The sequence below is a fragment of the Xenopus laevis genome, chromosome 7L (assembly GCF_017654675.1).
Source record: "Xenopus laevis strain J_2021 chromosome 7L, Xenopus_laevis_v10.1, whole genome shotgun sequence".
Classification (NCBI taxonomy): domain Eukaryota; kingdom Metazoa; phylum Chordata; class Amphibia; order Anura; family Pipidae; genus Xenopus; species Xenopus laevis.
This window is the reverse complement of record NC_054383.1, coordinates 82,527,387-82,548,443: the sequence shown is the minus strand read 5'-3', so window position 1 is coordinate 82,548,443 and position 21,057 is coordinate 82,527,387. Positions and strand designations below refer to the sequence as shown.

The window sequence follows — 21,057 nt, the reverse complement described above, 5'->3', positions numbered from 1 at the left end:
ATTAAAAGGAAGTTGCTACTTTGAAAGCTCAGCCAATGATAAACAAAACTCCAAAGAATTAATAGGGGTTCCCAAACTTTTTCCTAAAACTGTATCTAATCTTAGATTAGAGCTTAAAGTCAGACAAGCACAGGCACTTGCATAGAGTATACAGGCTACAATAAAGTCTTCAAGTTAATTAGTAAAATTGATTGCACCTCCCATATCTATAGTCAAAAATTGAGAAATTCAATAAAATGCTAAACTGAAACATTGTGCATAATTACTGGTAATTACACCAGTAAATAATAAGAGCATGTCTAAGGAAATTGGATTAAGAGGAAAAATATAAACTAGTTAATTTATTGTACCAGTTAGACACACAGAGGCAGGTAAGTGTTCCTCTAATGCTAGGTATCACATTAGACAACAGTAAATAGATGGACTATATTACAGCACCAGATTTGAATGTATCAATACAATACAAATCCCTCTGTCAGATACATTGAGTCCCAAGTCATTGTCATAAAAAAAAGAGTTAAAGTAACAATAACACCAAAAAAAACGATGTGCTTTAAGGGAATGACAATATAATGTAGAGTTGCCCTGCACTGGTAAAAGCTGTGTGTTTGCTGCAGACAGACTACTATAGTTTATATGAACAACTTGCTGTGCAGCCATGAGGGCAGTCATTCAAGTGCAGGATACACAGCAGATAACAGGTAAGTTTTGAAGAACTTATCTATTATCATATGCCTTTTCTCTTTTTCCAGCTTTGAATGGCTGCCCCCATGGCTACACAGCAGCTTGTTTATATTAACTTTAGTAGAGTTTCTGAATCAAACACAACAGTTGTACAAGTGCAGGGCAACAGTACATTATATTTTCATTACTTTAAAACACTTTGATTTTTTTGGTTACCTCAAAGAGATGCCTACTGCGCATGCCTGATTGATTTTCATTGGAACAGAGGCATCGAGTAGGCCCTGTAGGCACCTCTGAGGTCTTCATAATATATTTTTATGCACACACAATTTTCTGCTCACTCATAAGAACCATACTTGCTCCTCTTACTCTGGCCTTACAATAAGGAGCAGACACTGAATGGAATAAATGGCCTACAATAAGGCTGTTTTTTATCCGTGTCCACAGAAGAGCTCAGTCTGCTCTTTACCATGCCATTTTCCAGTTGAGAGTCAGAGGAGCCATGGAAAACGAGAGTCAAACAGACAGCCCCCACTAGCATTCCCACACTAAACCCTCTGCTTGAGGTTACAGGTAGAGGAAATGTGAAAAAGCATCACTTCTATCTCGAGTCTGACACAGTTGAATTCATTGTCAAAACTGTAAATGGTTGGGGTTTTTTTGTTATTACATATAATCGCCACACTAGAGCTCAGAACATGGTAGGAACTAAGGGTAAACAGAAGCCTGTGTCTAGTTATACACAAGGACATATATGCATATACATGCTTTCTTACCTGTTAATGTCTGATAGCAGTGTAGCTTGAATGTCAGTTTCCAGCATCTCAATGCCAGGGGAGAGCTGTGATCCAATAGCAAATAATCTATAGAAGACAAATGAAAAACACAGATGTCAGATTATTTTTACATGTTAGGTAGATTTCTAGTAAACACAGGGTATGTGGCGTGGCTCTGATGCACCTCTAAAATTGCAAAGAAAATACATATACCAATAACAAGAATGAAGTTTGCTCTGTCATCCAAATCTGTCTGCATTGTATCGATATGTAAAAATGAATCAGCTTCTGCAGTTCCGGCAATTCAGTTGGGTGTTTACCTGTGCCCCAGTATGGGATTAGTTATCAGGAAACCTGTTATCCAGAAAGCTCTGAATTAAAGGAAGGCTGTCTCCCATATATTCCATATAATTACGTTTTTCTATATGATTTCCTTTATAATAATAAACTAAAATATGATTAATCCCTAATGTAGGCAAGACAAGACTACCTTTTTTTAATGTTTAAATTAGCCTAAAATCCAAATAAAAATCCAAATTACATGAAGATTCGTTATCTGAAAAAAAACCATGTTCAGAGCATTCTGGATAACAGGTTCCATACCAGAAAAAAGGCTGTTATTGACAGGATAGGATACAATCTAAGACCTAAACGTAACGTTGGCTGTATATGCACTTTAAAAAAATATAGACGTTTGATTTGTTTCACCAAAACTCCCAGGTTGCTGGGACTCAACAGTTGAAGCGATGTGCCACCCTACGCATAAATATATATATATATATATATATCTATATATATATATATATATATATATACACACATACACACACACATTTACAAGCGTACACACACATTTTTTTTTTCTTAAAGAATGCTTTTTATTGAATTTTAAAATTAAATAAAATAAATAATAAAAAGTGAGAAAAGGAAGAAAAGAGTTAATGGAAGCTACCGGATTGGTTATATTGTCGTTGCAGGTTAGTCAAGCCAAGGAGACCAAATACCATTAAACTTTCCCAGCAGTATGTGTGGTAAAGCCAACTCTGTGCCCATAAAATTTACGATCTGTTGCCAAAACCGCTGTATCACAGGACAGTTCCACATTAAATGCCTAAAATCAGCTATCTGAGCTTTACATCTCGGGCAGCTTGGGGAGTCTTGCTCATGCAATTTTTGTTGCGCAAGATATAAGATACTGTAAGTGACCCAACCATTTTTAAAGCCAATCGCGATTGTGCAGGACCCATTTTTTATAAATAGCTTATAGCTTGTTAGAGCCTACTAGACCCACTCAAATAAGGGCTGTTAACCATTTCCTAACCAAGTTTTGGGGCAAAAGTATAAAAATAAATACACAAGTATACCAAGTGCTGAAGAACTATACAAATACAGTCATGTTAAAGTCACATTTCTATGGGAAAAGAACTTCCAACACAATCTCTAAAGGAAGCAAACATGTGGTAATTTAGCAATTTTTAATACACAAAATACTATAAGCACGTTGAAGAAAAATCATAATTTATGGTTATAGTGCTGCTTCAGTCATGCAAGGTTGCAAAAAAGTGTTGTTCATTAAAAGGTACTTGCATCAAAAGTTGCTACAATTTTATTATTTTAAACATTAGGGGGCCCATTTACTTAGTTCGAGTGAAGGAATAGAGGAAAAATAGTTTGAATTTCGAATGGTCGAATATGGCTACTTTGACCACCGAATGGGCTACTTCGACTACGACCTTCGACTTTGAATCGAACGATTCGAACTAAAAATCGTTCGACTATTCAACCATTCGATAGTCTAAGTATTGTCTCTTTAAAAATTTCTTCGACCCCCTAGTTCGCCACCTAAAACCTACCGAGGCCAATGTTAGCCTATGGGGAAGGTCCCCATAGGCTTCCTAACAATTTCCTGATCGAAGGAATATCCTTCGATCGATGGATTAAAATCCTTCGAATCGTTCAATCGTAGGAATATCGCAAAATCCTTTGACTTCGATATTCGAAGTCAAAGGATTTTACTTCGACGGTCGAATATCGAGGGTTGATTAACCCTCGAAATTCAACCCTAGGTAAATGTGTCCTTTTATGTCCCCTACTATTCCAGTTTCCCATTGAAACCATTGATTAGTTGCAAGGCTAAATTGGACCCTAGCAACTAGACGACTGCTGAACAAAAAGCTAACTAGTTCAAAAATGACAAAAAAAAAACTACAAAATAAATAAAAATAATAGTTTATGATCTAGAATCTACTTAATCGGGCTGGAATTAATGATTCAAAACAAAATACTACAATTGAATTAACTGGAAGGCAACAACGCTTTTGCACATTTATATTTGTTAAATTCATCAACTAAAAAGTAATTATGCATAAAACTTTGTTGAACTAGAAATGGCAGTTGTTCTGTTCCATGCAGATATTGTGTTGCCTTCCTCACTTCTCTTACCACCAAATAAAACTCTAATGCCTTTAAAGGAGAAGGAAAGTCATTTCACACATGGGGATGCCAAATGTTAGGCACCCCCAAGTGAATGTATTAATTACCTGAAACCCCTGGGCCAGTGCTGCAACGGCCTGGGGTTATTCCAGCGAGCACAACAGAGCAATCCTCTTCTGGCTTCTTCTTGCGGCTGCACATGCGCATTAGAGTGAAAAGCCTAACTTTAACCAAAAAGTCGCCTTTTTCATTCTACTGTGCAAGCGGCTGCCCCGGGAAATCTGTGGTGCTTGCTGAAATAACCCTGGGCCGGTGCAGTTTCTGCTGATAGGAGCACCGGCCCGGGGTTTCAGGTAAGTAAATACATTCACTTGGGGTGCCTCTAACATTTGGCACCCCCAAGTGTAAAATGACTTTCCTTCTCGTTTAAGCATCTTTTCAATATTATATATAAACGTTGTGGATAAAATGGCTAGCACCTGAATGACAAATAAATTTGTTTCCAAAACAAAGATTAGTCATATGAAGTTAGTTCTCCCTTTGTCTTTTTTAGCTTACATGTTATATGGCATTTGCTTCAAATAAGCCACAAAAATATCTAGCTTGGGCACTGATTGAGGTTCAGGTCTGACTTACAGCTAACATTCTAATTCATTCCACAAGTGTTCAGCTGAATTGAAGTTGAGGCTCTGCGCAAAACAGTCAGGTTGTAGAGCCTGATATGTGCATGGAGGATTTATTCTGCTGAAACAGGAGAGGGCCTTTCTAAATTGTTGCAACAAAGTAGGAAGTATGTAATTACAATTGTAAGCTGTACTGTTATGGTATTCTTTCACTGGACCAGGGTACCATGACCAAACCATGAAAAACAGCACCAGACAATTATTCCTCCAACATCAAACACTTAATAGTCAGCATTTCACATTCTGCCAGGTAGCATCCTCCCAGCTTGTATGCTTTTGCTGGCCCATAAAACACCCATGATCTCAAAAATAGATCTGATATCATCTTACTAGGATTTAAAAGAAGTTATGCTTCCCAATGTATTTTATCTCATTGTCCCCAATGTTCTTTGCGTTGGAAGGGTTGAGAACCGCCACAACTTATTTCATTATGATGCAGGGCTCAAAACTGTCATATGCCAGTCACTTATCTCTAATACAGGCAAAAAGGCATTATAAATCTTTTCTACTCTTGAGTGAAACATTGACGCCAGCATAAGCTTTTCATTTGAAGTGAGTCGAGGTCAACCAAACCGAATGGACAAGGGATAGTTAGAAGGGTTACCAAGGTATTCCAAAATTTCCTTCCCATCTGCTTTGTATCTACCATTCATATCAATTCCATTAATGGACAGAACAGCATGTCCAACTACAGGAGAAAATGAAATGCACAAATATTTAGAAAGTGTGTTTTACGGTATAGTCAAGTCTCCTAACAACCTGATTTCTCCTATGACCCAACTAGGGTTGTCACCTGGCTGGTAAAAATGATGCTTGATCCCAATGTTATTAATAAGAAACAAAATAAATATAGGAAGGCTGGCATATTTTTCCAAAAAAAGGTGTCAACCCTATCCACATCTAAAGGTGGCCATAGACGTAGAGATCCGTTCGATGTCGCCAAACGAGCGGATCTCTCCGCGATATGTCCGCATTGAAGTGCCCGATATCGGGATGATCCAATCGTGGGTCCTAGGGTTCATAATGCATCTGATGTGGGTGGTCGGATCGCAGGACCGCATAGACGCGCAGATCCGACGGGATTTTTTAACCTGCACGATCGAGATGATCTCGATCGGGGAAGCCCGTCAGATGGCCCTACAGACGGGCCCTTAAGCTGCCAACTCGGCCTGTCGCAGCTTTTATCGGCCCGCGTATGGGGGCCTTTAGAGGTATGGGATTTATGATTAAGAAACCAGTTATTCAGAATGCTACAGAGTACTGCCATTTGCCACAGACATCATTTGAAACAAACAATTCTTTATTTTTCACAGATGCGTTTTGGTCAGAATTTGTATTTAACTATGGTAGTATAAGGTAGTGAAGCATAAGGTAAAATTAAGCCATATTGAGGGCAAAATTAGCCTGTTTATCTGTATCTTTAAATGGTTTTTGTTTACAGTAGCAGCAAACAAGACATGGTGGTCCAAATTAAGGAAAATTTCTTAGAGCATTGTCTTAAGCGATAATAACTATGTTTTCCATAGATAGTTTCTTTTCTCACCTTTAATTCTGTCACGTTGGCCAAAAGACATAATAACTCGCTCATCGTGCACCAGATCCAACGGGAAACTGAAGGTTTTCTCGGTTTTCGATCGCGGACTCTGGTTATCAAACTGGTAAATCAGGAACAATCGGTCAGCACTCACCCAAACCACAAGCTTGTCAGACAAGTGCACGTGCAAGGTTGTCCACTCCAACCGGATAAACAATGCAAAACGAAATCACAGCACCATCCAAATTGTGTGTAATCTTAAAAAGCCTTTATTGGATTTCTGGCTTGGATCTTAAACGAACAACATTTCAGGCCTGCGTGGCCTTTTTTCAAGTTAATAAATTACTGCTGGTTACAAAGTTTTATACTCACTCATTAGATCGCCATCTATAGGCAAGGAACAAGAATTGATTGATACAGAGAAAGAAGCATAAAGGCAACATTGTCAGATACATTGTAATGTGTAGATATAGTATCCACTTATTTTCTGGTAGTTATATTCATCCAGATAAAGATTTGAATCTCATGGTACAGTATCTGCAAAACAGTAAAAATGACCAATATTTGTAAAAAATTATCTGATCATAATAAAGTTAAAAACAACAAGTTAAAAACAGCCATGGGGTTCCAGTGTTTCTAGACGGCGTATCCATTTGGCTTCCTTTTTTAATAGCATTTTAACACGGTCACCACCGCAACTAAGTTTTGGAATATTATTAACTATTTGGAACTTTAATTGCTGGACCCCATGACCCTAGATACCGCTTGGTCTGATTTTTTTAAGTTTAACTGCAGATTTGTGCTCACGTATTCTGTCTTTAATGGCACGTGTTGTCTGTCGGCCACATGGGCATTTTATCACAAAAACTACAAATGTAGTAATGCATGTATAGAAACCCGATAAAAATAAATGGTTTCTATACATGCAATACTACATTTGTAGTTTACTGTATGTGATAAAATGCCCATGTGGCCGATTACATGTGGGACAGACAACACGTGCCATTAAAGACAGAATACGTGAGCACAAATCTGCAGTTAAACTAAAAAAATCAGACCAGGCGGTATCTAGTCATTTTGCTGAAAAGGGTCATGGGGTCCAGCAATTAGAGTTCCAAATAGTTGATAATATTCCAAAACTTTGTCGCGGTGGTGACCGTGTTAAAATGCTATTAAAAAAGGAAGCTAAATGGATACGCCGTCTAGAAACGCTGGAACCCCATGGCCTTAATCGCAAACATGACTTGCATCCCATATACCGATAGATTTTTAATGGTTGTTTTTAACTTTATTATGACGCTGTGCCGGAGCAACATTTCTTTTTCTTTCTCACACAATAATAATTGATATTCCAAATAGGGAGGAGCTGAATCCAGGATTTTGTTAGGGATGAACCCTAATAGTGTTCAGCCTAACCAAATCTGAACCCTTAAAGTCATATGTCTTTAAAGTTCTGGACAACTAAATGCAACAAGGTTTTTGTTCATAATTAATGTAATTTTTCAATATTTTCAAATCTGCAAATTGGAGGTACAAATTTGGTTAGGTATTCATTAATGAGGCAGGGCCGGAACTAGCGGTAGGCAGAGTAGGCACATGGGGCGCCAGGCACATACCTTTCACTGCTACCTACCCCAGTCCGGTCTTTAGAGTCCAGTTTTTTGCTCTTGTTTGCGCGCCTACGTGAGGTGATGGGGTGACGTGGTGGTCAGCGCACGCTCACGTAGGGTTGCGCGGCGGGGACGGGTTCTCCAAGGCGCCCGGCCCTGTGATGAGGTGTGGGCAATTGCAAAATGTATGATTGTTTTGGCATTGTCCCAGTAGTCGATCAAACAGGTTTAAACATTTTTGTAATCGGTCAGTGGACTATCAGATAATCATTGTTAAAAAATCATTCACTACGCATAGGGTTGCCACCTTTTGTAGAAAAAAATACTGGTCTTCCTATAAAAGTATCTTTTTTTTCCCTATTAATAACATTGGGATTAACCAATGTGACAAAGAAACTACAAAAGTTTCCTCACATATCATTAAGCATTGATGAATGAATTTGACTACTGGCTAAGCAAAACGGTATGCTGCTTTATGCCATATGGCTTTGAAACCACAGTATACACTTATTTCTTTTACATATTCATTGAGTCGCTGCTAAACACAGTGCCAGCTCTGAGCTTATAAGTAGATCATTGTGCCAGCTCTGTGCCAGATCAAACATTGGAAAATGTTCTTTTTGGGAATTCACTTTTATCCACCTTCATTTTATTTGCAGAAAATACATTCTTATCAGCTCCTGTCTGTGTGTCTCTGCACTGAGAGGCATTGCGTTGGCCTAAAAGAGGTTGGCTCTAGAATAAAAAGAGACCATACAACCAGTACCTCTTCTAGTCAAAATCTAACAAAATTAGGATGCACCGAATCCAGGATTTGGTTCGGGATTCGGCCTTTTTCAGCAAGATTCGGAATCGGCCGAATCCTTCTGCCTGCCCGAACAGAATCTGAATCCTAATTTGCATGTGCAAATTAGGGGCGGGTAAGGAAATTGCGTGACTTTTTGTCACAGAACAAGGAAGTAAAAAATGTTTTCCCCTTCCCACCACTAATTTGCATATGCAAATTCGGATTCGGTTCGGTATTTGGCCGAATCTTTCGCAAAGGATTTGGGGGTTCGGCTGAATCCAATAGTGGATTCAGTGCATGCCGAAACAAAATAACTGACTTTGGTACAAACTCTGCATGCAGAGACAGTATTTTTAGTGTTTTTAATAGAGCACATCTTCTTCTAGGCAAATGGAACACCCCTAAAAATACACATTAGATTTAACTGTCATTCAAAATCAGACACCCAACACTTGGCTGCTTGAAGTGAAAATGAAGAAAGACAGATGCCGAGAGAAGGATTGTGAAAAGTAATTTGAATACGTCCGAAACAGTTCAGAATTTGTAACTGATTAGATCTAGAAAACGTATTATTTCTGTGTGGCTAAGCTTATATCAAATGCTCCTTTTCACAACTGTTTCCCTTTAAGTTGAGCACGATGTCACGTGACAACATGAGCATTCTGGGATTTGTAGTTTTTATTGAAATCAAAATGTAGTCTCACAGGCGGAAGAACCCGCCCCGCACGGGGTCTCCTGGTCTGCTAGCGCGGCCTCTCTTCCTTTCTATCCGACATCTTTGAAGAAGTAGCAGCATGGTGAGAGCAGAGAGCTGGAAAGCATTCAGAAGGGCTCCGGGAATTGAAATGGAGAGGGGTTGGTGACATGGCCGATGAAGGGCATGTTTTCAGTGTAGACTCCATGACTTTGGATCGCGTGTGGGCTGCGTGGTTGCAACTACAAGGTCTCACAGGCCCGATGTCCCTGTATGTTGGGTATTACAGTGCATATGCTGAAGGGCTTTTATGAAACGGCAGGACCCTGCCCATACCGGAAAACCGTGTTCTTTCCAGATTGTACATGGAATAATATGGCTTTGCTATTGCTATTCAGCTACACCCAAATGGCTCTCTCTAAGAGACTGGAAATAGCTTGGTGGGAAGCTTGTTTCCTTACTAGTGCTTAGTAGTGGAAAACAGGGCAGGTGGCCATTGTGTTGTATTTCTGTTGGGTGCATAGTTACTTATGGTTACCACCTGGCTGGTGAATGATACTTGATGACCAGTTTAAAATAGAAATAAAATATAAAGGCAGGTATCCGGTCTGGACTGGGAATCAAAATAGGCCCTGGCACTCCCAAGTACAAAGATGCCCAAAAAGGTCCCAACAGCCCACTAAACAGTGACTTTCTATCACACCTGATGGCAGCCCCTCTGGCATTTGCCAGAACCCTCAGATTGCCAGTCCGGGCCTGGCAGGTATAAGTCTGCAGTATAGACTTTTACACTAACTCATTCTGCTTTTGACACTGCATTCGTTTGTTCTTACTCTAGTTTTGCACCCCAAAAAATCTATCTAAAGAATACATAACCATACTAGGTATTGAGTTTAAACCTGAAAATAGTCAAGCTGGCTTATTGGTTATACTCCATTTTTGGATATTTTGTTGATATCCATTTTATTGTAACTTTTTATTACGCTGCTTCAGGCCTCAGAATCTTCATTTTGCTTTATTTTTCTTATCCCTCTCTAGCCACCCAAGGACGACAAGAAGAAGAAGGATGCTGGCAAATCTGCCAAGAAGGACAAGGACCCAGTTAACAAGTCTGGGGGCAAGGCCAAGAAGAAGGTAAGAATAGCATCTTTCTCATGGCAACCACTTGATCACCTGCTTTATTAGCCTGTTTAAATTCTCCTAAAACTGTTTAAGCTATGGGCATGCAGGCTGAAGGCTCTGGCTGTTGTTGGCTTGTATATTTTTTGCAGGCTAAGAGAAGCAGATCAGCTCAGTGCCCCTGCTCCATTGATTTGAATTCAATAAGCCTGTGCGTGGTCACACACAGGCTTAGGTGAACTTAAATACTTATTTCAACTCTGCTGTGTGTAACTGGACACAGGCTTATCGAATTCAAATCAATGGAGCAGGATCACTGAGCTGATCTAATTCTCTCCACCTGCAAAATTACGCAGGCCGAAAACCGCCATAGCCTTAGTTGTAGCAACCTAGCTGGTCTGTTGTCAGCAGTTCAAAAGCACGGTTTCTTCTCATTTGAGGGGCGTCTGCGCTTCATCCCCTTCACTTAGTCTGGAGTAGGCACCATTCAAGTTTCACTCCCTCACAAATTATGGAATAAGGTGTTGAAAGCACTTCAGATAGAATTAAAAAAAAAAAACACATAATCCAAGACTTCTTATATAACTAAAATGTTGCATGTAACAAAAAGGCCCTTCTCATGTATTGCTCTAGATGGAAATGACAGTGGGGTAGTTAGCCATCTAACTGCCATCTCTATACAGGGTAAAGTAGTACCGGGTAAATATACCTCACTTATGTTTACCAGACATCTTGCTGGAAATAGGGTAGCTCCCAGCTGAGATGGATTTTAAACATCAGATGAGGGTGGTGAAGTGCTGTCTAAAAATCAAATGAACATGGAACAGCTTTGTAGTTGTATCCAGCTTTAAGTTTAGGCCTCCGTGTCAACATGGGATTGGTGGGTCCACTGTAATACATAACCTTGTGTTAGTGAATGATGTTGGTAGTGTATTGGCGATGCTTGATAAAATTTGTTAGTTGTATTAGTGTTTTGAGTTTAATTGGATTTTTTTTTCTTCTGAGTAGAAGTGGTCCAAGGGGAAAGTGAGAGACAAGTTGAACAACTTGGTTCTGTTTGACAAGGCCACTTATGACAAGCTGTGCAAGGAGGTTCCCAACTACAAGCTCATCACACCCGCTGTGGTTTCTGAGAGGCTTAAGATCAGGGGCTCACTGGCCAGAGCTGCACTGCAGGAGCTGCTCAACAAAGGTAAGAAACGTGGTCCTTACAAACTGTTTAGTGCTTCATCTTGTGTGCATGAAACCTGGAAAGAAGTTATTGAAGAAACTGAATCTGAACTGAGAGCTATACTAAAGTTTGCTAGCTTTTGTGATTTGTTCTGTTATTGTGTTTTCTCCCCAGGTTTAATTAAACTAGTGTCAAAACATAGAGCACAGGTTATTTACACCAGAAATACTAAAGGAGGAGATGCACCTGCAGGAACAGAAGAGTCTTAATTGTGAGTTTCACTATTATCCTTTAGGTATTTGTTTGTTCTTTAACTGCTCCCCCCCCCCCCCGTAAACTAAAACACTATACAAACCCACACTTTATTCACCATGCAACGGGACCACCTGCAGTTGGATATGATCCTCTTTGAGGTATTTGATCACAGCCCTCTTAGCTCATAAGGTTACATATAAGTAATTTACAGTTATGGTAAAGATTATTCAGTATATGTAATATTAGCCATTCAGTCATGGTTCCAAAATGTGATCATCCCATAGCTCACCCTACCTGACCTACCTTGGCATAGTCTCCATCTGGCCATTGGGCTGTGTATATTCATTAGCATTGTAGACCCATTACTTGTGATGTTGTCCATAGCAACCAATCAGATATTTGCATTTGTTTTCTAACTTGTAAGTGACTTCAAACCTAACTGCTGATTACTTGCTATGTGCAATATCACAAGTAATGTTAGTCTCCAATAAAAAAATACCCCATTAGTAAGGCAGCTGTTCTTAAAATGCGGTTCTGGCCCTAACATGGGTTAGGAACAAAACATTGGCTCTTAATATCCTCTCGGGCAGTATACCACACTTTTCTTGAGTTAAACGGAGAAAGTGAAGCTACTCCATGTTTTGGTCCTTGCAAGGTAGATCAGTATTTAGCATACTTGTACTAATCTAGTTATCTAGCATGCAAGGACAACACGTGGAGTATCTTCAATCTCCTTGTTTGCCCTGTTTAGCTCTTAAAACAATAGGCAAAAAGTGTCCTGCACACGGCCTCTTCCGCCTAAAACTTTAATTTGTAGTTGAAACAGTAATTTAAAGGTGCTTTGTTTATCTTTTTCTATTACTTTCTGCTTTACAGAGAAGTTAATCATGCATGTTCCTTTCACTTGCATTCAAACACAAATGATTTTCAATTACATAAGCATATTAACCTACCAGCATGTTTTTTGACTAAGGGAGAATTGAGTTCCTGCAGAAAACACCCTTAGTGTTGTGGTTAATATTAAAACTCTACATTTTTTTTTTAATTAAATTGATGCAGCTTTGTATAGGGCTCAATACTGTTATTCATTTATAAGGGGCAGATTTACTAAGCTCGAGTGAATAGTTCGAATGAAAATATTCGATTTCCGAAGTATTTTTTTGGGTACTTCGACCATCGAATTGGTCAAATTCAATCGAATGATTCGAAGTAAAAATCGTTAGACCATTCGCTCATTCGATAATCGAAGTACTTTCTCTTTAAAAAAAAAAAAAAACTACCGAAGTCCAATGTTAGCCTATGGGGACCTTCCCCAGCACTTTTCTAAATGTTTTCTTGGTCGAATAAAAATCGTTTGATCGATCGCTTAAAATCGTTCGATTCGAACGGTTTCATTGTTCAATCAAATGATTTTTATTTGATCATTTGATTAAAGCTTTTGCGTTAAATCCTTCGATATTCTAAGGATTTTACTTCGAGGGTCGAATTCGAGGATTTTTTAACCCTCAAAATTCGACCCTTAGTAAATATGCCTGTGTGTGCAGTTTAGTGGTTTTCTTACATCTGTTAATATGTTGAATATTGAATCTGTAACATTGCTTACTTTGTAGCAGTAAATATAAATTTTTGCTGTCACTTAAGTTTACAATTTATTTTTTCTTTTCCAGAATTGGACTCTGGATTGAAGAATTTGCTATGTAAATGCGATTACAAAAAAATAAACTGTTCTGAGAAAAAAGGCTGGTTTTATTTCTTTATTAAAATGCTGTAGTGTAAACCAAAGTTCTGATTGCCACTCATAGATGAATGATTAATGAAATTTTTTTTTTTTTTAGCTGTGACATTGTATTCTGTATCAAATTTAAAATTAGTGTCTGGAATATTATGGTGTTGGAGATACTGACGCCAGAAAATAACCTTTGTTTATATCCATCATAACATTTATCTTTGAATGTTATTTATAATTTTGCCATAAGTATTTGCCTGATGCTTTTACATTACATTTCTAGCCCCCATGTTCCGCTATAAGGGGGCTGCCATATTTGTGGAGCAGTAGTCTGTTAGCATTAGAAACTCTACTGACAGACTGAGATGGAACAGTCAGGTTTTAGGAACTTTAAGTAATTACTTACAAAATCAGCAATGTAATTGTGAAACCAAGGAAATTACTGAGCACCAGCGGCATCCATTCCAATAAAACAAGTCATTTAATCGTATCATTAAAATACAGGAGCTTAAATTATCCCCATACTGGTATGGAGAGGATTATTTAAGATCCTGTATTTTAATATGAATAAAAGACTGGTTTTATTGGACTTGATCCTGCTGGTGCTCCATACTTTCCTTGGATTTCCCTTCTGACTCAAGCTTTCAAATGGGGGGGTCACTGACCCCATCTAAAAAACAAACGCTCTGTAAGGCTACAAATGTATTATTGCCATTTTTTTTTTTTTTAGAGCTTGATGCAGTACCACCACCATGCATTGTGGAGGGGATGGTGAACTTAGCCAAGCGTGACTTTACTTTGGCCATAATAATTTTGGTTCCCAAAACTCCTATGTGGCATTGGGTAAAATAGGCTACTAGCTTGCATTTAAGTCAAGTGGCTTTCTTTTTGCCAATTACAAAGCTGCAACTGGTGAACTTGGAACAATTTTTCCACCCTTATCCCCCCCAGTTTTCATATTGTTCAGTAATAAATACTTTATATTTTTTTTAAATTTGAATGTTTGCCTCTCTGGTGTTTCAGTCTGAAAGATCCAGGTGTCTATTTTAATGGTTACAATTTGCTACTTTATTTGATAAATTTTCAGCAGTATCTGGAACATGTATGAATTAGAACGGTCTTTAACAGAACTCTGAGCATTATACTCAGCAGGGCCACAAATAAGAAATATCAATTTAGAACTGTTTGCGGACTCTGACACCCCCCTCCAAGCTGAAAAATTACATCAATATTAGAAGAAAAAAATAGATAAGTGTCTTTCTGGTGAATTATCTGAAAAGGAAGATGAACAATCCCTAACAGATTTATGACTGTGCTGTACTGATTGATTGAACTGTACTTCAAGGGAATGACCTTATGTCCAGACCCTGCTTCTTTGTCATTTCACAAAAGTTCCTTGGCGAGTTCTCATGGTGTAAGTTTTGCCACAAAACTGACTTCAGAAGCTGGAACTTCCAGATACACATGGTCTACTCTTATTTTGTGATTTTGGGTAATGGTTGACAGCACCAATAATGATTTAGTTGCACATTACTTGTGGGATTTAAATGAATACCATTAACTCGCTATGCAGAGACCTGTTCTACTTTGATATGAAAGTCTGTCAATCGATATCAAAAGGGGAAAAAAGTCAGTACAGAAAAAAGCTCTCTCTAAATCTAATCCTAAGTGGCCTTCAAGTTTTGCCCCCATCATTGCTAACGTTCACATAATGTTATATATAAATATTTTTTTTTTAACAAAGATGTTCAGTTTGTGTGATACAGAAATGAGTTCTAGTAACTTATGCAAACATGAGTATTGGTATTATAGGGTTGGTTCACCTTTTGAACATACATTGCACTCATACACATCCATTTTACGGTCTGCAATTTAAAGCCGGTAGAAGCCAATTGTCTAAAGGAAGTAGTGATGTCACAACCATGTCACTAAAGGTGGCCATACACGGGCCGATAAAAGCTGCCGACAGACCGTGTCGGCAGCTTATTGGCCTGTGTATGGGGGCCCGCCGACGGCTTCTCCAATCAAGATGGCCAGATCTCGATCGGATGGGACGAAAAATCCCGTCGGATCGCGGCCGCATCTATTCGTTGATGCAGTCCTGCGATCCAACCGTCCATTACTGTTTGACATCGCCAAACGAGCGGATCTCTCCGTGTATGGCCACCTTAAGATGTAGTTGGCTGAAGATGTCACAAAGGGGAGGGTTCTGGTCTAATTACAGAATGGTATAGTCTGAAAGATGATACTGATGCACTTTTCAGCTGTGGCTGAGGGCAAATGGAACACTGACTCCATGGCTCTCATCCTGTGTTTTTTTTTTTTTTTTTGCAGGCTGAGAGAAGCAGAGCAGCTCCTTTCATACCTCAGGACACAGGTTGATGGGGTTCAGATCAATGAAGCAGGGGCATGTAGCAGACATGCTTCTCTCAGCTTGCAAAAATATGCAGGTTGAGAGCATCTGGAGCTCTACTCACGGAGCGTCAATGGCAGAGCTCATCCGGACCAAAGTGCCGTCCTGCTCGATCGCTGCTCTCACGATACGCCGGTCACTCCTCGCTACTACATCAAAACTACAGACCGCTGTCAAGGCGCTGATCAAGAATATCAGGAATCCGGCACAATTAACATCAAGATTCGGCTTTATTCACACATAGGAAGGATAACAGTGGAGGATGTACAATTCTAAGAATTGTACATCCTCCACTGTTATCCTTCCTAGGTGTGAATAAAGCCGAATCTTGATGTTAATTGTGCCGGATTCCTGATATTCTTGATCAGCGCCTTGACAGTGGTCTGTGGTTTTGATAGTAGCTGGAGCCTATAGCCTGTGTGCCCATAACCATATGCACCTTAGTAAAACAGCACTGACGAGTACAGATTCTGCCTCTGTACTGCAGAACGAAAAGGCGCCAAATTGGGATCAGCCCGAAAATGCCTGTTTGCTGTTTTCAGACCAATCCCCTCTTGGCTCCACTTTGGCAATCTAATGCCAGATCACAGTCCAGGGACTACCCATGATTCATTTAGTGTAATTTGGAATGGGTTCATGGTCAACTTCACATTTTCTGTATTCTAAAAGATCTATCTGCTGCTAATGAGCTTAATCTCTGGTGTTTTTTGCCTGCCAGCTCAAAAATCCAGGTGCAGATTCTGAAGTGTTGGCAACATTAGTTACTTATTTAAAAACATTTCTCAGCAGCATCTGTGGAATATTAGCAACTATTGTATCAATAATAACAGCTGCTTTTAATGAAACTGATACTGCTCAGCAGGGACAAAGATAAGAAATTAATCAACTACATTGTTATAGCTGATACCATTGCCAAAGCATGGAAGAGCAAAATTTATTACCAGCTTTTAAGCAAAAATAGATTGGATTATGACAAATGAGAAGTTAACCAGTCTACTAAAGAACACTCGTGCCAAATCTGTAAAGACATGAAAACCATGCCTATATTAAAGGAACAGTTCAGTGTGAAAATAAAAACTTGAGTAAATAGATAGGCTGTGCAAAATAAATAAATGTTTCTAATATAGTTAGTTAGTCAAAAATGTAATATATAAAGGCTGGAGTGAACAGATGTCTAATAAAACAGCCAGAATCCAACTTCCTGCTTTTCAGCTCTATAACTCTGAGCTAGTCAGCGACTTGAAGGGGGGCCACATGGTACATTTCTGTTCAGTGAGTTTGTAATTGATCCTCAGCATTCAGCTCAGATTCAAAAGCAACAGATATGACCCATGTGCGCCCCCCCTCAAGTCTCTGATTGGTTACTGTCTGGTAACCAGTCAGTGGAAGCCAAGAGAGCTGAAAAGCAGGAAGTAGTGTTCTGTTTATTATGTTACACATCCAGTCACTCCAGCCTTTATACATTACATTTTTTGGCTAACTAACTATATTAGAAACTTTTTATTTTGCACAGCCTATCTATTTACCCAGTTTTTAGTTTTACACTGAACAATTCCTTTTAAGGCATGCAGGTACTCAGATTCAAGCTTTATTATCTATATAAACACAACAAAAATATCCCTCATCATTAGAATCTCAGGTGCCCTGCTCACCCACTCAATGCATTACCTTTTTGGGTCCCATGTCTGTAAACTGTAGCAATGAAATCCTCGAAATATAAACAACTAATTGTATTCCATCAACATACAAGTATTGTTATAATTTGTTATTGATACTTTGTATGATTTATTTTTCCTTAAATTGTCTTTTCCGTTATGTGGCAGTTTGTGAAATAGAAAAATACAATAAAAATGTATTGTTGGGGAAAAACATCAATGTATCAACTAATGTATCAATTTAGAACACATTTGCAGAGTCCCCCCCCCGCCTTCCTATAGCTGCTTTAGAAAGATATAAAAAGTTGAAAATCTAAACTATAAACTTCAATCTTAGAAAAATACAAATAGTAAATGAAAAAAAGTCTTTATTTCTGGTGACTAGTTCAAAACAACTCAAGAGGAGATGCATTTGAATGTACAAGTGTGGTGGCAGATCATTAAATCCAGGAAGATACAGAACTAAATAATACAGTTTGTATGGAATGACAGTTGATGTTTAAGGGAAGTTGTGGCTTTAGGAAGAAATGCACCTTGCAAAAAATGATGGAGAAGAAGGGTGTTGGGGGACTACAAGTGGATGGTATTGTGGATTTGTACAGTGCTGCTCAGTACACTATAGAGCTGGTGGTGATTCTAAAACAGGTCCTGGTGAAACAAAACATTGAATATGCAATACATTTCTGAGAAATTAACACATAGAATAATATTCTGAATGTGTAAAACAAACAAGGGAAAGTTGTGCTCACCACTAATTTTTAAAACCATTAGGCGGGGGTGCAATGAGGCTGTGACCACAAAATACATATAGTCAACTACAAGAGGTCCTCTGCACTCAACCCATTATCAATATATTTAAGACAGAGACATTTTGTGCATACTGCTACTGAAAAATGCCTTACCCTTTAAACAAAACAGGGATTGTTTGTCCATATATTGCAATATATTTAAGCTGGCCAACTACGTCAAAGTCATCCCATATCTGGCCAGTCCTATGCTCAATTTTCATCTGATTCATTAAGAATTATATTGCTTCATTATATATTTTACAAAGGGACTAAGTTTTACCTGCAACTTACTAGCTGCTTTCAAAGTAAAACTCCCAAACTCAGCTGCCCTTTTATTAGACACCAGTGGGATCACCTGACTATAGCTGGGAAGGGTGGGAGCTACAACATGGAGCTGGTCACTGCTCCTGCAAATCATGCATTCATTAAAACATGATCATATTTATCTTCTAACACTGAAAGCCTGCAGCTCCAAACCTCTCTCTGGAGGAAAGAGGTTTGGAGCTGCAGGGGTGGGACGGTGATAGGTGTGTAGTTGGGAACATTGTGGTATGTGCAGGAATGGCACAGTGTGGTATGTACAGGACTTTGTAGCACAGTGAAATATATGCAGGGGTGCAACAATATATGTACAGGGTGGTCAGGTGGTGCTATTTGATATGTACAGTAGTCACGTGCTGGCTGAGAAAAACTGGACCTGCACCAGACCCACCCGCAGCCAAACTAAACCCGACCACGCCTTTTGTGATGTCATCAGTGGGGCGGGTCTATAAAGCGGTGAAGGCACCTATAAAACCAGAAGCAGGAAGCCGACAGTGTAAGGGCAGGGAGAGGAGGCAGAAGAGCTCAACCAAAACCCACCTGAGTCCCGCAGGGCGGCAGAGTTAGCACAGTGTGATATGTACAGGTATGGTTGCCACCTTTTGCCATGTGTGGGTGAGAGGTCATGCCAACAACGTGATTGGACAGAGTCGTGATGTAACCAGCCACCGATACCAAACTTAGTGAGTAGTGCAGGGTAGAGGAATGAGCTGGGAGGCAGTAGGGGTGGATTTGGGTTGGGTCAGTGCACTGGTTATTACAAATTTACAGGAAAGTATAATGCCACCAACAAGATTTATTGTTGCTATTATTTATAACACACATTTAAGATATACATTGATTTTATGTGACAATGTTTTACAGCCCCTTTACACATTATTTCTCATTCATCAGTTCCATGCTGAATGGTTGTTCACAGTAATTAAAAACTAGTGGCAAAAGATTGTGATGATGTATAGGTAAACTGCTTTAGTTACAAACCATTCATCTTTCCAACTGAAAATGCTCCATGTTTAGGCTACTTATAAAAAACACCAGAAATCACGTTTCATTGCCCTTAGATCTATAACTTATCTGACAATATACAGTATGGTTCATTTACTATGGGCAGTGGCTCAATTGGTGGGGAACTAAGGGGTACAACATCGTTCCCTTCACAGCCTATGCACAAAAGACCTGTGTGTGCGAAGGGGACACTACAACTAGGAGATCCTAATAGGCCAAAACTAGGGGAAGGTCCTTTACACCAAGGGGCAGATTTACTAAGGGTCGAATATCGAGGATTAATTAACCCTCGATATTCGACTAGGAACTAAAATCGTTCGACTTCGAATATCGAAGTCGAACGATTTAGCGCTAATCCTACGATCGAACGATCGAAGGATTATTCGTTCGATCGAACGATTAAATCCTTCGAATCGAACGATTCGAAGGATTTTAATACAACGATCGAAGGAATATCCTTCGATCAAAAAAACTCAGGCAAGCCTATGGGGACCTTCCCCATAGGCTAACATTGACTTCGGTAGCTTTTAGCTGCCGAAGTAGGGGGTCGAAGTTTTTCTTAAAGAGACAGTACTTCGATTATCGAATGGTCGAATAGTCTAACGATTTTTAGTTCGAATCGTTCGATTCGTAGTCGTAGTCGAAGGTCGAAGTAGCCCATTCGATGGTCGAAGTAGCCCAAAAAACACTTCGAAATTCGAAGTTTTTTTAATTCGAATCCTTCACTCGAGCTTTGTAAATGTGCCCCCAAATGTTTTCACCAGCACCACCTCTCTTGTATTCAGTGCTAAATACACAGAGTACCACAAGAGTTTCACCTGAGAATGATGCAACTGGGGGTGGCAAGGTGCATTATATAGTGAATAAAGTACCCCCTTTTGTAAAATATAAGGATATTATAAGTTACAGAGGAGTTTCATGACCATATAAAAACACGAGGCTGAAGGCCGAGTGTTTTTATACAGGTCATGGAACTCCGAGGTAACTTCTAATATCCTCATATTTTGCAACTGGGGGTACTTTATTTATTATAATACACAAGTTTCAGTGAGTCATGTGACAGAAATGACCTCAGAACTCACCGTTTATAACTGATGACATCAGAACTCACAGTTTATCAGGATATAATTTGCAAAATATTCATGGCTTTTGTGTATTATAGATATATAAAAAACATGGATTTTACACCTCCTACTGATGTTTGTAAACCAGCCATTGTGTTTGATGATGTATGGGCCAATTGTGGGTTTTTTGCCAAAATGTGCTGCCTAATTGGTGAAACATGCAGTGCGCTTTAAGACCAACTAGAGCTTTTGGCAATAGTCATAGAGGGTAGTGGAGGCTGATCTTAGATATTTTGGCACCTTGTGTTTTGGCAACTAAACACACAGTAAGTAAAGGCC

The 21,057-nt window shown here is 39.2% G+C and overlaps 1 protein-coding gene across 2 annotated transcripts; it reads left to right on the top strand.

Moving 5' to 3' along the window:
- The first annotated feature begins 9,152 nt into the window (after window positions 1–9,152).
- rps25.L (ribosomal protein S25 L homeolog) lies at window positions 9,153–14,472 on the top strand. 2 transcript variants are annotated; one of them, XM_018225838.2, is made up of 6 exons: window positions 9,528–9,660; window positions 9,935–9,964; window positions 10,240–10,335; window positions 11,329–11,512; window positions 11,666–11,762; window positions 13,414–14,472. In XM_018225838.2, the coding sequence occupies exons 1-5, from the start codon at window positions 9,577–9,579 to the stop codon at window positions 11,758–11,760; spliced, it is 489 nt and encodes a 162-aa protein (XP_018081327.2). In that variant the 5' UTR covers window positions 9,528–9,576; the 3' UTR covers window positions 11,761–11,762; window positions 13,414–14,472. The 2 variants fall into 2 exon arrangements, with proteins under 2 accessions (XP_018081328.1, XP_018081327.2); XM_018225839.2 differs by lacking the exons at window positions 9,528–9,660; window positions 9,935–9,964 and adding an exon at window positions 9,153–9,304.
- Window positions 14,473–21,057: the final 6,585 nt, after the last annotated feature.

Excerpts from the sequence above, each read along its gene's own strand:
- rps25.L (XM_018225838.2), top strand. The coding sequence starts at position 9,577 with ATGGCTTTGCTATTGCTATTCAGCTACACCCAAATGGCTCTCTCTAAG. Across the intron at positions 9,661-9,934 it reads GGTGGGAAGCTTGTTTCCTT|ACCCTCAGATTGCCAGTCCG; the intron begins ACTAGTGCTTAG and ends GCATTTGCCAGA. Across the intron at positions 11,513-11,665 it reads GCAGGAGCTGCTCAACAAAG|GTTTAATTAAACTAGTGTCA; the intron begins GTAAGAAACGTG and ends TTTTCTCCCCAG.